General features: G+C 41.3%; 2 protein-coding genes and 1 long non-coding RNA gene across 3 annotated transcripts; 2 read left to right on the top strand and 1 right to left on the bottom strand.

The window, feature by feature from the left end:
- The first annotated feature begins 2,879 nt into the window (after nucleotides 1–2,879).
- On the top strand, nucleotides 2,880–5,934 carry cnep1r1 (CTD nuclear envelope phosphatase 1 regulatory subunit 1). The gene is made up of 6 exons (XM_034563295.1): nucleotides 2,880–2,984; nucleotides 3,363–3,434; nucleotides 3,559–3,632; nucleotides 5,207–5,316; nucleotides 5,439–5,493; nucleotides 5,580–5,934. The coding sequence occupies exons 1-6, from the start codon at nucleotides 2,960–2,962 to the stop codon at nucleotides 5,619–5,621; spliced, it is 378 nt and encodes a 125-aa protein (XP_034419186.1). The 5' UTR covers nucleotides 2,880–2,959; the 3' UTR covers nucleotides 5,622–5,934.
- Nucleotides 5,935–6,093: 159 nt separating this feature from the next.
- On the top strand, nucleotides 6,094–16,074 carry heatr3 (HEAT repeat containing 3). Its single transcript, XM_034529469.1, has 15 exons — nucleotides 6,094–6,374; nucleotides 6,730–6,902; nucleotides 8,101–8,188; nucleotides 8,564–8,664; nucleotides 8,934–9,043; nucleotides 10,140–10,280; nucleotides 10,430–10,722; nucleotides 12,026–12,116; nucleotides 12,327–12,481; nucleotides 12,727–12,809; nucleotides 13,236–13,372; nucleotides 13,593–13,681; nucleotides 14,256–14,399; nucleotides 14,472–14,648; nucleotides 14,753–16,074. The coding sequence occupies exons 1-15, from the start codon at nucleotides 6,243–6,245 to the stop codon at nucleotides 14,864–14,866; spliced, it is 2,028 nt and encodes a 675-aa protein (XP_034385360.1). The 5' UTR covers nucleotides 6,094–6,242; the 3' UTR covers nucleotides 14,867–16,074.
- Nucleotides 12,004–12,376, bottom strand: LOC117728682. The gene is made up of 2 exons (XR_004609241.1): nucleotides 12,263–12,376; nucleotides 12,004–12,157 (listed from the first exon to the last, which is right to left on the bottom strand). It is a non-coding gene; the product is annotated as an uncharacterized LOC117728682 (long non-coding RNA).
- Nucleotides 16,075–16,228: the final 154 nt, after the last annotated feature.

The following is a 16,228-nucleotide window of genomic DNA, read 5'->3' as shown; positions in this document are numbered from 1 at the left end:
GGCAGAGTACTCCCGACTCAATGACCCCTTTATGTATAAAATCAGTGGAATGCTGCTTTAAACATGTAATGAGTTCTTACTATAAGGTGTTAAACTCTTGTAGAAACACACGTATCTCCTCAACACAAGAGGAGCGACTAGACTAAAACAACTTGTTGGTCACTGAACTGTTATGTTCAGTATTTGGAGTGAACCCAGAACGCAGCGCCAACGACTCTGAACGCTGGTTAAATGTTTCATTGCAAACTTGGTTTTCAGAATGGAGATGACGTTCGGTAAGTAACAGGCAGACGGTGAATGTTCTTGGGGCTGGTCCAGAGGCTGAATTGACAGGAACGACGAGCTGGGTTTGCCGGCACCCAGGACAGCGGACAGGCGAACATGCAGAGATTAAACATTAGCACAAGGAAAACAGAGTTTAATAAACTCAGAGACCAAAAATAAAAAAAGTTCCAAGAACATTTCTAACACACAGGGAGACACGTAGGAAGATACACAGAAAAACTACTGAAAGGCTCAAGGAGACGCAGAGACCGAAAGGAGCAGAGGACAAGAAGGGGATCAGCAGCATCATCATCATCACCTAATGACAGCTGGTGACCGAGAGGCCTGGTTGTTGATAACACCTCTGGCAGGTCATATAATTGATGCCCACTGTAAGATGTGTGACCTTTCTAAATGATCTTGAGGAACACAGAGATCTACTGGCCCCTTCACTGCAACCTGCCTGAGGTTTGTCAAATAAATAGTACAGCTTCTAAAACAGAAATAGTTTTTAGATTGTAAACCAATGTGACAGATGTGCAAAGTAATTTTAACTACTAAAAAAGTGCATACATGTATTTGCTTTGTTTTGTCCATTTCTGAGCCTCATTCCCCTTTTCTGACTCTTATCCACCCTCTGACCTCACTGTGTTTGAGAGGAAAGCATAGACCTCTAGTGGTGAAGTCACTCCTCACACATATTAAAAACTTCACTGAGTTCACAAAAACAAACAATGTAATTAATTAAAATGTATATCATATTGAGGAGCAGTTTGGATAATGGAATGGGAATCATATCGAGGTTTATCAAATAGGTTTCATTATGTTACGGTTGTTCCAATGGAACAAAGAACACACTTCAAATGTAACCTATTTACCCAAACCTGCTGACCACAGATAGCAATCTGATATATTCCCCAAAATAATATCGACATGTCCACACAAAGGATTGTTTGTCTCAAATGACCAGAGGATTTCTTGGATAACACTGAACAAAAGTGTCCTCTGCATAGTGTTTGAAGAGGGTTGTAAATAGATGACAAAACAAAAGTCCCCCCCCCCCCCCCCCCCCCCCCACCCCCCCGCTCCAGAAAAGTCTCCGTTCCTGTCTTTGAAGTCAAACAATTTGCCCCTGATATAAAAGGAAATTCATGTCCTTCCATTGCTGCTTTGTTCTCTGGAGACAGCCTTGGTTTAGACCTTCCCAAAAGCGAGTCAAAGGGAATTTAGAAACAACAGAAAAAGACAAATAAATACCATGTTGTCAACAGTGCATCACACAACCTCTCCCAACAAACACAATGATTCTCATATTGTTGTGTTTTGTCAGGTCAGGTGCGTCAAAACATTAAGAAACTTTAACCATCGACCTTCCAGAAATGCTAAGCGGTGTCTTAAATGATATGCTGATTGTACACATTGGTCTGTTATTTTTGCAACAAAATGATGAACATGTGAACTATTTGAACAGCAATCTCAGTACAAATCACTGCTGTCTTTAGTACTTTGTCTACCTTTTTAAATGTCTTAGACTTAGCACTTCAAACAGACTTCAGGGGAGCTCACCTCTTTTGGGAGAACTGTGCAAACATGGAGGCCGCGAGAGGAAGAAGGAAGAGGACGAAGAGAACAGATGTAGACCAGGGATGACGTTTCTAGTGAAGTGGCCAGAATGAAACAGAAGGCGAGAAACAAAATTCATCCACCATTCTTTACACTACTATTTTATTTATTTACCATAGAACTTACATTTTATTGTCGTTTTTGTTTGTTTGTATTTATTCCTGTACTGTAATTCAACTGCAATGGTAAAAGGAATAGCTGTATATATTTGCTCAGGATGGCTTACTGTAAATGCAGAGGACAAATGTAAATGTTTTTTTAATCAATACAGTAAGTTCATAAGAAACAGTGTATATAGTGTTTTGCAAGAAGTGCACGGACATCATTTTCATCAACATCATTTTCATCAACAAAATTATGGTGTAAGAGAATATTCCCAAAACAAAAATATATATTGAATATACTGCCATCATGTGTTCACTGAATGTACCACAGTTTGTGCTGAAATTATGCTTCATAGAGTACTAGAATATTGTACTTAAGTGGAAGTACTTTTACTCAATCAATAAACACAAAGAAAATTATAATTACAGTACAGTAATACAATATGGTGGTGTAAACTAATTGAAACAAAACTTGGTTACTCAAGTTTTGGATCCCACTTTATGGCCAAATCACCACCTCCACATCACAAGTGATGTTGTCCGTGGTCCCCTTATTTGTTCTTGTTCTTGTCCTCTTCCTTTACCTCTTCCCTTCACGGCATCCAGATTTGCAAAGTTCTCCCAAAGGAGCTGAGTTTACTCGAGGTCCATTTGTAGTGTGAAAAGGGAAGAAATGCTGATTAGTTAACGCTACAATTATATTGTTATTAAATGTTCAATTTATTAAAAATGGGGCCCCTTATAAGTAGAGTAACATGTAATTTGACATAAATAAGTACAGTAAATACTATGATGTGACACAATGTACAATACTGTACATCCTCGTTGTTTAGCGTTACTAGTTTTTTTTTAACTCTAAACTACGGGTCTTCGTTATTTTTGGCCGCTCCAAGCACCCGTACCGTAAAAAACAACGGCCCGCTTGACGGCAGTCGCCCAACAGCAGGCTGCTGGGACAAGACTTAGATATGAACTCCCTGGAACAGGCCGAAGGTAACAAATACATAACATACACGACCACATGTTGTATCCTCATAGCTACAAACACCACAATAATCAAACACTAACTCCTTGTACTCTTAAGAGTACAACGTTAGCTAAAACGCTGAGTTAGCTGGCTAGTCCTCTAACGACACTTAGCTAGCATTTTTGCTAACTCAATAGACAGCAGCTTGTATGGGTATTGGCTCACACTAAGTATTCCGTTTTCATCTATTTTCTATTTAAATGATCACAATTGTTTTGGGTATACATAACAGGTTTATTCAGTGTAAATCACATGATTGGAAGAAAAAAAAAGGAAGATGCTTGATAAAACAACCAGACTGGTTCCAAATACAGTGTCTTATTGTGCCCATGTATTTGTTTCAGACCTGAAGGCCTTTGAGAGAAGATTGACAGAGTACGTCTCCTGTTTGCAACCTGCAACGGGCAGGTGGAGAAGTAAGTCACTGTCGCTGGTGGTTGAATACAGACTTGGTTGACCCACAGTATTGAGACTTATACTATATAATGGTTTGGTGGATCTTGTTTCGTGTTGTTAACCTGGGTGTCATTCTGGTTTCAGTGATTCTGATCGTGGTCTCGGTTTGTACGGCTACTGGGGCTTGGAACTGGTTAATAGACCCGGACACACAGAAGGTCAGTATTAGTGGAGACGCATGTCGAGGGGTGTCATTTCTGGCTTTAAGGGAGACAACGCGAATACACATAGTGCTCTTATTATTCAGTGCTTCAATGACAATAAAGCCAACAGCTATAAACATGAGGATTGTCTTCCTAACGCAGGAATTACAACATTGATTGATTGATTTACAGCATCAGTTCACAATTTATTATTATTTTTTCTCTTTTTTTGTTTTGTTTGGACATTGACATCAACTCTGTAAACCAACAGATTCTTTTTTTGAGGGGAATATTACAATTTCAATACAAGGGCTTACAGCTGTGAATTATATCTCGGCAAAACCCATTTTTTCTTGCACCGCCATATCAGAATGAACTGTTCCTCCTTAAAATCAAGTAAAAGTACCAGTCTGTACTTCGTATTCCTGCTCATTGAACAGCAACACCTGATTATGGGCTGATGTGTAGCCTTTGTCTTTGAGCTCTGTATCTCTCTCATACTACCACCATAAAATACCCGCTTCCTGACGGTAAACGAAGCGAACTAAAGGGGGCGAGTAACAACCATCGCCCCCCTACAATCGGCTGCATTATGGCCAGATCTTTTATGCCGTCAATCCAAAATGCAGTTTAATGTTTGCATCCAGTGTTGTTGGTAGTGAATGTACAGTACGACCTCCATTTAAATAGATTTTTAATGTCAAATTTAAGTTTTTTTCGCCATTCTTTTAAAACTGCATATATTGATCTTCGCAGTGATTGGTTTCTGACATTTCTTTGAGCACATGATTCATTCATTTTAACTTTGCCCTCTGCTCTGCCTGCCTGCTCCTCGCAATCAGCACAAAGAGCTCACCAGATCTCTGGAGAATTAATGAGGGGGGTGGAGAGCTCATGAAACAATATTTTATGCTAGTCCTTTACCCCTTACGATGACACCATCATGTTGAAAAAATGTGACGACAGACATGCTCAGACTTAAAAACTGAGCTTTACTTTAGAAAATGTGTAATTTCGAACATTGTCTATTCAATACATGCTATGTCATGGATCAATCATTCTGGGGTTCATTAACTTTCTTTTGCTACGGGGAATTGAATCCAGCATTGCATACTGCCCTGTTTGGGATTGTGTAAATACTGTAGCTAGAGTGAAGAATGTTGTCAGCCAGAAAGCCACTGCTGCAATCCTGGAAATATTAAAAGGTTCCTACATTTGAAATGTTGTTAAGGGAGCTAGAGAATGTGTTCCTCATTGAAAAACTAAGGTACCTTTTGCCAACTAGATAGAACCTCTTTTTGAAGGTAACTTAATCAGTTAACTTTAAGTCTTTAGGTGCCATTGTTCCTGTGTCCAAAACTTGTTTCAGGACATCTGCAATGTCCACAAAATTGTATTTCTTTTCCTCTTTAAACTTGATTAGCTACCATTTGATAACCAAATTTCTCGAGGGACCCAATGCATTGTGAAAAATGTGTTTTTACTCCACTTATCTCTGAGTTCCTAAACCGACTAAATAAGATCTGTCAACGTGGACGTTGTGTTATTGACTTGAAGGTGTCTGTTGCTTTGTTCTTCTTGTTCTGTAGGTCTCTTTTTTTTCATCACTGTGGAATCATCCCTTCTTCACCATCAGCTGCATCACTCTTATAGCTCTCTTCTTTGCTGGGATACACAAACGAGTTGTGGCACCATCAATGTATCCTCTTTTCTGTTGCAGTATATATTAAGTAGAGCATGCAGGGAAATGATTGTCTAACTGCACTTTTATAACTAATTCATCATTGTTCACGTTGAGCTCTTTGACATGTGCGCCTTCAGTATTGCTGCACGCTGTCGAACAGTTTTAGCAGAATACAACATGTCCTGTGACGATGTGAGTTAACAAATCTCTTTGATGTAATGACTCGTAGTCTGCTCCGAAAACTTTTTATTTTTCATGTTATTCCCGTCTTTTTACAGACGGGGAAACTTATTCTCAAGCCTCGACCGAACATCCAGTAACAACGAGCTTGAGTGGGGGTGGTCGGATGTACCTGGTCTTCGTTGATGGCCACTGATCACTCTGGAGTCCTTTGGGTGGTCTGAACAGCACCGAGGGGAACGTCACCGGGGCAGGCATCGTCATCATCGTGGAAAATGCATTTGGAAGAAAGAAGAAATGAACTAATGGAGTCTTTTATTTGTGTCACTGTGCTGATGTCATGATTGAAGATAAGAGCTCAGATCTGTTTATTTCCGTTTCTGATGCTGAGCGTGTATTTTAACGAAATGTTTCTATTTTTTAACATTATTTACCTAATAAATACTTGAGTTGTAAAAACGGTGTAATTTGTTGGTTTCATTACACGTAAAGCGTCAATCCAAGGTTTATTTGCTGTTTTATAAAAGATGAATACCTCAATATGGCTTTACGTTCGTGTCGTTGCGTCCCTATGGTTTTGCGACAGCTTCTCTCGTTTCTGGTACAAGGGCCACTTTACGGAAGAACAATTTTCCACATGGCTTCCGACTAGACTGGAGCTTAGCCGTGTGTTTGCGTTTTGGTCCGAGTGTACAAGTTTGAAAGAAGACAACACCTAATCACGTTGCATGCGCAGTTTGCACTTTAAATAAGGGCTGAAAATGGGTAAAAGTAAAACCACTAAGTTTAAACGTCCGCAGTTCAACGCAGTCGGATTGCCGGTGAAGGAAGCGGACGCCGAGGAAGAAGACCCCGGAGAGGATAGTTGCCCAGCTGCAGAGTTGCTGGAGAAAGTAGGGTCTTTATAAATTATGTAGCTAAAATAACCCTCTGCTGTTATATTACATGTCATTGCGTGGTGCACAGGCACGTAACTCCACGCTTCAATGGACAACTAAACGGGGATATTATTTAAACGGTGCAACCGATGTGTTTTTTTGGATAAGTGGATTCATTTGAATGTGTGATTTCAGTTACAAAATTAACTTGTGCTATGATTGTATATACTTTTTATTGCGTAAGCTGGATATATATATATATATATATATATATATATATATATATATATATATATATATATATATATATATATATATATATATATTCTGAGACAGTAGTTGGTGTGGTGTTTGGCATGTGCTTCCACAGTTGCAGAGTCCCAGCGCCGATGTGCGAGAGTTTGCGTGTGCCAGCATTTCTCGGGTGGTGCAGCAGAGTCAGACCATCCCGGTTTTCCTCCAGAGGGATGCCGTCCGGCGCCTCGGGCCCATGCTGCTGGACAAGAGCCTGGCCGTCAGGGAGACTGCCGCCGGGGCGCTCAGGTGAGCCGGTGGTGTGGCCCGGACTGCCACCAGGTCGAGATACGGGGCCCCCCCAATAACTACACTTAGTTGTTGGCAGACCTGTCTCAACAGGTCGGTCTGAGAAAGGGAGATCATGACAAAATGTAATCACCTCGGCCAGTATCCTAAATAACATTAAGAAATATCAAAACGACAAAACAATCTGATGGCTCGTGTTTCAAGCACACACACACACACACACACACACACACACACACACACACACACACACACACACACACAACTACTAAACAGTAATTCAGTTGCAGCTGTGGCTACAATACATGTGATTTAGCTTGCTGTCACCCTGCCAATTAGCATAAGCAATCAGCATAAAACAGATAAAAGTTCCTTTTTCTATGGATATTTCATGATAGTGCATCCGTTTTACACAGCTGTATTTGGAGTTACGCAAACTTCAAAAGCAATTTGAAATCTAGAAACCGTATCTAGCAAGTTTCTCTGAGAGGGACTGTGTATATCAGACATGGGAATGGCCCGAGAGCACACGTAGGCACCCTCACTGAAACCAGGTCCACTCGGAGTCCTTATAATACAGCTGGACTAGTTTGTATAATTGTTTGGTTGTGGCCACCCTGATGCTACTGAGTGAACACAATAATGTAAGTGATGCTGTCTGTGGTCTGCAGGGTCATTAGCGTAGAAAGGCACGCATTATATACTTCTAAATACTTTCAAATATATCTGTCTCTGTATCTGTCGGTTTCTTCTACGTCTGGCTGTATGAAGAAAGAAAGTGCTGTCTGTTTTTTGTGATTTGATAACTCCTGTTATTACGTGCTTCTGACATGTTGGATACAATCATACACTTCATTCTGTTAAGTTTTGATATTGTGGGAGTCTGATCACATTTACACGTTACATATATTTTTTTAAAAAGCACACGAGTTCACACGTCGTCAGTGGTCATTTGACAACAGTTAGTCGTCCTCTCTTCCCAATCAACACGTATTTCATATCTGAGTACGACCGTAACACCCGTTCTGACTATCGCCCTCCAGTACACCTTAACTCGGGGATGTGCTGGATATGAAAAGCCAGTCGCTCACAGGACCCTCGCCCCTCTCTTACACAAGCACAAACACAAACGGCATCTCCGACAGCGACTCATCCTCCGACTGAACGATGAGTGTGTGTGTGTCTCTCTCCCCGACAGGAATCTGAGTGCATGCGGAGGTCAGGAGGCGTGCGAGGACATGGTGAAGCACGACGTCATGACTCCTCTGACAGCACTGCTTAGAGAGGTGAGACTCGGCCGCCGCTTTTAGCTCACCCCATCACTTCAGTTCCTCCTCATCAGCAGCTGTTACAGCATGCGACCATATCCTCAGAAACTCGGTTTTAATTCCAGGGCAAAGCCGGTCACAATTGGTGACAATCTCTGCACCCACACTTTGAACAAATTGCCTTCTGGCATCAGATTCAAGCTCACTGTTGACTTATGTGTGAGGTCAATAGATTCCATGAAACAAACTGTATTCGACTGAATTCATTTCAAGTCACCCACTTTTTCAGCTGTATTTTTATGATATAGAGTCAACACAGTTTTCGGCTGGACGACGGCAAATTACCTGTTTCGTGTCTTTGTTGTCTGCAACTCGCTGTTGTTTTCCTTTCAGAGCTGTGCTGGTTTTGAGAGCGCTGCAGTGACCATGAAAGACCAGAAGAATGCAGTGGAGGATGTAGCCTACGAGGCTGTGAACCTATTGTGGAACCTATGGTAAGCCAAGAGGTTGTGCAAACAGTGTTGTCTGAGAGCTGCGCCGTGTCACTAGTCAGTAAGCAGCTCATAGGTGTCTATTGCATCATCATTTGACACTTCACCCCAGTTTGATTTTCTTTGCGTGTCCAGAAAATGTTGCTCTTAGTTTATTTTATAGCTTGACACTAAGTGCCATTTATTCAGTCACGCAAAGACGCTGCATGATGTCTTTCCGTGTGCGTTTGTCTCTTCTCCGTCTGACTGTCGTGTTTGTGGTGTCCTTTCAGTGAGAGCAGCAGTCAGTCGCTGTCCGTGTTCAACAAAGCGGGTCTTCTGGATTTGGTTGTCCAGTGTTTGGAGAGACACCCACACAACGTGGAACTGGCCATATCAGCTGGTAGGGCTAATAATATGCTGTCCATTAGTGGTCATAATTGATTTATGAAGGGCTGTGCGTGTGTGTGTGCTGTTGCATGTTGTTCATGACAAACCTCAGTTTCTGTCCAAATATCAGAACCGGTAATGCCCATTTCCATTTCTGAAGGCACATGTCCTGTTGTCATTAAAGTGAATGTACCTCCAAGCACCCTTGACATTTAGATCACCGCTAACATGAAGGTTCCCTGTTGAGTTTTTGAACCCTGTTTGGGCTCCCGAGTTTTTTTCTTTTCATGGTCCCCTCTGCGTTTTGTGTCTCGGACAAGAGTATGTATGCACGTGTGCTTTGGCGAGCTGTAATTTTATCGAACCGTACACCCATCATGGATATCAATAATAGCATCATCCTTGTCAAATCCTCACTTGTCAGAATGGTAATTAATAATTTTCACAATAATAATCCTACTGGTAGAAATTACATTTCAAGATATCAACTTTTATTGTGCGAGTCAAAACAACATGTAAGATATCTTATCTTAAAAAGGCACTTTTAATATCCAATACAATTAAATTTTTTTCTATCCGCAATTGTCGTCTTTTATTATGTGAATATCAGTAAGGACATTTTTTTGCGTCACAATATACTTTGGATATTCAAAATTACATTATGGATATCTAAAAAAATATCTGTTTATCGTTAGATTCACACTATTCCTGTGATTGGCAGGTGGCAGTAATGTGCCAAGAAAAATGAATTTGTCAAAAAGAAGGCAGGCAGGAAAGAAGAAGAAGAACAATGCTGGATTCAAATTGCTTTATGCTCTGCAATTTTATTTTTTTTATGAGGAAAGCAATGCAGCAAACAAATGCGGTCTAATACAAAATTTATGAATGTTGTAATGTTGAGTTTTTGTCGCTGACAGTTCTTGTACTGTGAGATCGGCTATAATATATCAGAACTGACGTGGGAACTGATCATTTAAATTTGACATCCTACAAATGTCCTATAATAGTTATTACCCTCCTTTTACAAATCTTAATATTATTTGAACAATAATTCTGACCCTGTGGGTTCCTCAAGTGACTGTAAGTCTCTCCTCTATGTGTTCGGGCAGCCCACTGTCTGCACACTGTGACTGAGGATAACCCGGAGCTGCTGTGCGGCTTGAACGCTGCGTTGCTTGGAGTCGTGGAGAGCGTGTTGCTGACATCTCAGCCAGACATGGCGCACACACTCCTCAGGACATTGGCTGCAGGTACAGTTTGTCTTTTTTTATTCTGAAAAAAAAAAAATGCGTTGTTCAAAACTGACACAAGTTGAGAGACTTCTGCGGACCAAAGCTGCCTGTAATGTTTTTTTTAGTAGCGCTTCCTGAGCTCTGACTCTGCCTGCTGTGTCCTTCAGGGACACTGTGGAACATGAAGGGCAGTTTGCCCGCCGCCCGACAGGCCCAGACCCTCAACGCCGTGGTGGCCACCTTGTCGCAGTGTCTGGATCTGGACATTGGTACACTGATACCTGAACTCAGACAAGCAGAAGAGGTCCGTCACAGAAACGCATCAGCTGCGGCGGGCGTAGAAGACCAGGCTGCAGGAGAGCTCGCTGTGGCGGAGATGGACGAGGAGGAGGAAGCTCCGAAACGCAAGAGTAATGGAAAGGCTGTGAGGGTTGATAACGACTTCTCAGACCTTTTGCCTGTAAGTGGTGTCTTATCACTAAGCACTCTAAATGTTGCTGTTCCTCTTTACGCATACATCAGGCTATGGGCGCCTCTGTTCATACGAGTTGAACACAGTAAATCACAGTCGTCGGAGAGATTATGAACCCTGTGTAAATGTTTTGGTCATAATTGCAAAGTATTACATAATTTTGCACTTACTCATTAACAGTACTATTCACAAATGTCCACAAGTGTGAAGACTCGTTCTCAGACAAGTGTGAAAGACTGATTAACAAAATGCATAAATTACTGATTAAGCCGATTCTAACCGGTTGACAGCAAAACTGTAAGTGAATGTAGAGATGTCTGCCTTCTCTCAGTTACAATGGGACAATATGGCACTCTGCCACAAAAGTGCCTACAAATAAAATTGAAAAAACGCCAAGGTCTGGAGTCATCTATTATTATTCTAATATTGCTGTTAGGGTTTTTTTAACATGCATTTTATGGCACTTTTTACATTTGAGAGAAGACAGACATCTCTACTAGGCAATTCACTCCAAACAACCTACAATGATAAATAGCAGATACTGTAAAACTCTAAATGAAATGCAGTGTCTCCCCAGTGAACTTGTAACAACTATATAAATTGTGATAACTTGCGTAATTGACAAAAGGGACTGCTGAGGCTCGTGCAGATAAGAAGTTTGCCCTCAAATATGATGTTGGCCGTCTTAGGACGTGAGGTGTATGGCCGTCTGTGTTTATGGTGACAAAGCGATCCCGTTGTGCATTTTGTCGGAGTTGATGCTCGGTGAAACGCTGGCGTATGAGTCATCCCGCAGTGCGAGGCAGACTGACTGAGCAGACAAACTGTCGGGTCCGGGGGAGACGGTCGGGGACACTCGGCAAGGTTCAGCTGGGGAGCAGCTTCTGGCTTCCAGCGCGCTGACAATCCCCTGACCTCGGCGATACAGAGCTGTCCCTCTCATCGCAGTCACAGCCAGAGCCCCAGGATTGCGGTTGACATTCATGTCGACGTTCCCAAAAATCCCCAGTAATATTGTAGGTTACGCAATCTCGATATAAGCTTTTATCTCTAGTGAAGCAGTGTAAGAAGACAGCAAGTATTTATCCGTCACAGCGCTGCGAAACAAACCCAGACTGAATCGATGGGTTCTGCTTCAGTGACGACCTCGAAGCGGGTTCCACACGCATACTCGACTGCGTCTGTAGTAATAAATCTCCGTCGGGCAGCTCAACTCGGACGTGTGATAACAGTGCTAACATTCATCGTTTTGGTAGGATGTTGACTCACGTGGCTGCTTGTTTTTGTCCAGAGGGACAAGGAGGAGCTGAAGGAGGCAACGGCCTTGCTGACAGCCCAGCAAACGTCCTTGGAGATCATCGTCAACATGTGCTGCTCTGACGGTGAGTGTTGTGGACATGGACAGCAGTGCTGACCCCGGGCACTTTTCATCAACATTATTTCTTGTTACAGATGTGTGTGTGCACATCAAAAAGGCTATTATAACTAGAAATACACGCAATTAGTTAATGTGAGTGTATACAAATACCTTGTGTCAACCTGCATTTGGCTGGTCTCCTGGATCAATTCTTTGTATGTGTGCCTTTTTTAAGACCCTTCTGACGACGAGTGGGAGGAGGAGTCGAGCAGTGACGAAAGTGACATGGGTCCGGATGGCCTGTGTGATGGAGTGTCCAATCTTATGTCTCCACTGTGTTTGTCAGCTGAGGTGCACGAGGCCTTGATCCAACACAGCATCCCAGAAAAGGCAAATACCTGCTTCATCATTAACACCTCACATCGGTCCATCAGTAGCGATGAGAAAGGAGTTCATCACAGTGTCAGAATGTTTACACAACCACGTGAAATGTAATGTAACCCCTTAAATATAGTTGTAACTATGCGATGAACCTCACCCAGCTTCTACCTGAACAGATCGAATTACCTATTATGAAACCACATTAAATGGTATAACCGTGATTGTATTAATATCTTTCTTTTTCTTGATTCAAGGTCCTCAAGAATACTGAGTTCCCCAAGAAGGAAGCTATGGATGTGTGCCAACAGATTCCCTCCTGGAGAGGCCTGATAAAAAAGTAATCCTCTCACTTCTCATCCTTCCTTTTTAAACGTAACTGTCAGATAGAAATGTGTGTAACATATCTGTTTGTATATCTTGTGCATATTCACTCTGGTGAAGTTTGTCAGGAGTGTTGGAACCCTTCAGCTATCGGTCCGACTATTTAGTCTCTCGGGGTCAACGTCCAATATTTCTGAGGTTCTGAATGTAGCCAGCAGAAATCCGGATAACATTTATTTGGGCCAGGACCTCTTCTCATGTGCGACAGTCATTTTTTACACTCCGACAAGTAACTTGAGACGTGAGAATTGAGTTTGAGTTGAGAGACGACAACTACAATCAGATTGTTTCATGTTTCAATGCATTAAAAAAAAATATATGTAGATGTCTGTTTCTAGCAATAACTCTAAGGACAAACGCCACCGTTTCTGCTTTTCTTAAGGATACAGCGGGTGCAGTCCCGGGCACTGACGTGCCTCCATAGCATCCTCTCCACAATGGACCCCGAGTCTCTCGGAGGAGCAGCAGCCCTGCAGGCAGCAGCACAGCACCTTTCCACGCTGGTTTTTGGTGCAGCAGGTCTCACCTTTAGCACTTATAATACAACACACTTAATTTTCACTGAAACACACATGGATATAGGTCAGAAATACAACTTAAAAGTAAAAACCACAATATGTTCACAGTGGACAAATTAATGTGTATTCCTAGAGTGATCGCTTGCAGCTGTATAGAGTTGCAACATTGAAGTATGTAATACATCTGTTTAGTAAGGTCGATTTACTTTCTCATGTTTCAGAGATACCCAAAGACGAGGAGTTCCTGGAGGCCGTCATAAGCGCCATGCGGTCTCTTTTACAAATGATTGCCTCCAAAAATATCCCCCAGGTACATAATGCCCTGCAGCTTCAGTGGTTTCTCTTAGTGATTTTTAACATTTGCATTTATGGATCATTTTAAAGGGTTACTCCAGCAATTTGGATAAATTTGCACTTCTGGAAATGTGCGTTTCTCACAAGTGACAGAATAAATAAAGAGGAATGAATACAATAAATGGACCACATTTATGTGGCAGATTTTAGTCCCTTGTATGGGTCTAGTAGACAAAATTCTGGGTCCTAGATTTCCCATAATGCAACTCAATAGCATCCTCAGTTAAATGTGCTCACCTTTTGAACACCACACCTGTCGTTCGTGATGACACCCAAGCTGAGATGACCCTGATGACATCACCAGGGGTTATTTTCTTTTTAGACTTTGGAAAGTGAACATTATACTACAGGCATGACAAGAAAACTGAACTTGTATAAAATGAGCAGAGGGCCCTTTTAACCTATGTCAATGTTTGTTGACACTGTTGACTGAATGAGTACAGAGACAACAAAGCTAGACTTTGTTCCCACTGCCAGTTGGCACTAAACCCTGTTGACCGTGTGTGGTGTTATTTTATTTTTTTTGTCAGTGTATGACCCCCCCGCAGCTGATGAGTCTGAGCGAAGCTGCCACCCGCTGCGATGTTGTCAGTGTCAGAGTCAACGCCGTCGCCATTTTGGGTATCACTGGCAGCACATTAGCCAAAGAGAAAGGCACTGCTGAAACCCTTCAGGTACACTCTTTCTCTCCATTTCTTCTCTTGGAATATTTGTTCTTCCTTGTTAAGAAATCTCTGCTCCCACAGATGATTGGAAACGCCTTACTTCAAGTTGCCACAAAGGACACCAACTTAGTTGTGAACGGAGAAGCCCTGGACGCCTTGTTGGATGTTTTTGCAGATGGCGACGAGGCAGAGACGGCTTGCAAACACATCCAGTTGCTACCAGCACTGAAGGCATTTCAGCCGGTGTTCAAGGCCAAGGTACCAGAGACGTATTTCTTTTTTACTGAACCACAAATTTATGATTTTTTTCTTATCTTTTTTTCTACAATTTAAAATAATATATTTTTATTTTTTCTTTCTAGATTCGTAAAGAAGGAAGAGGCAAGTATAGCCCCCAACAGCTATGTGTGCTAGACAACATCAAAGTCAACCTGAGAAGATTCATTGGTTATCTGGAGAAGGTGGTGAAAAAATAACAATTGGACATGTTCAACAAGTTGAACCTGTCTGCTTTGGACAGATACGCTAACAGGAAGTGGTTGTGGAACCATCAAGTATTTATTTTATCCTGGTAGTATACCATATGTTTTTGCTCTGTTTTCAAAGTTTGCATTCTCTAAATAATGATTTACTATTGTACTTGATGTGAAATTGTATTTGTTGTTGAGAAAAATGAGTAGAAAATCAGATATTCGTTAGTAGTTACTGCAAGTTGCAGTAAAGAGTCTTTTTTTGCTCACTTAATTGATGTGCATAATTTTACCCAAAATGGTCGTCGAACTTTAATTTGCATAATTTCATGTACCTCTTTGACATTTTGAATCAGCTGTGGAGAGCTGACACCAGGTTTTCGATATACGTGCCCTTGATTTTTTTCCCATGGTTCAAATTTCAGTTTGCAGTTCTACTTCAAGAGGTGGAGCTGTTGAACATAACAGGCCCTTTTAAAGGAAGGATTGTAGTGTCAGCTATTTCATGAAAAAGAGAAGATTTTTGTGTTATGGATATTGTATAATAGAATCATAATTTAGTTGGGAAAGAAATTGGCTTGCTTCAAGTGAAACACAATCAAACTTACTTTTAATTTCACTAACATACACTGCCAAGGTTGTGATAACATTAAAATATATTAGGACAGACATATTAGCCTTAAGAAATATGCGCATATTCTTTACCTCTGTCACTCTGAGGCCCCTATACTTCCCCTCTGTTGCATTAATTGCAAACTCGGACAGTGGTGACTTGCGGTGGTACTTTTGTGACTTCCTCTGTCTGCAAGTCACATTCTGCTTTCTACTGGAAAATAGATTGGGTTTCACTAACACCAATAATTGAGATTACTTTTCTACAACTGTGCAGGTTTGAAAAATGGCGATCCAGTATAGTGCCATCTATTCATCCATAGTTAATCATGCTTTGAGTAGCTGAAAAAGTCAACGTATTAGGCAGTAAGTGGTACAGATTGAATGATGACTTGCACCCATTCAAATGAAAATGTCCAAAATAAACTGATAGCTCTTGTGTTGTAAGAGCCAGGCACAGCTTCTTTGGGTTCCCACAACTTTTCAGGGAAATGTTGATCAAATTGCATGTAATTAAGAACAATTTCAAGATCAATTTAAGGGAGATTGTCATCAGGCTGTGAATAAAGGCCTTTTAAAAAATAAATACTTCAGCATGTCATTAAGTGTTTGTAACATGGGTATATATTTGGAATTAGTGCTGTCGCGATAAGATGATTGATCAATGAAGTAGATTGACCTAAGATATCTGATTCAAGCAAAAATGCTCACAACTTCCTGGTTCCAGTCAAGTAACCTATAATATAGTTACATTTT

This window comes from Cyclopterus lumpus, chromosome 3 (genome assembly GCF_009769545.1).
Source record: "Cyclopterus lumpus isolate fCycLum1 chromosome 3, fCycLum1.pri, whole genome shotgun sequence".
In the NCBI taxonomy this organism is placed as follows: domain Eukaryota; kingdom Metazoa; phylum Chordata; class Actinopteri; order Perciformes; family Cyclopteridae; genus Cyclopterus; species Cyclopterus lumpus.
This window is presented reverse-complemented; position numbering and strand designations above follow the sequence as displayed.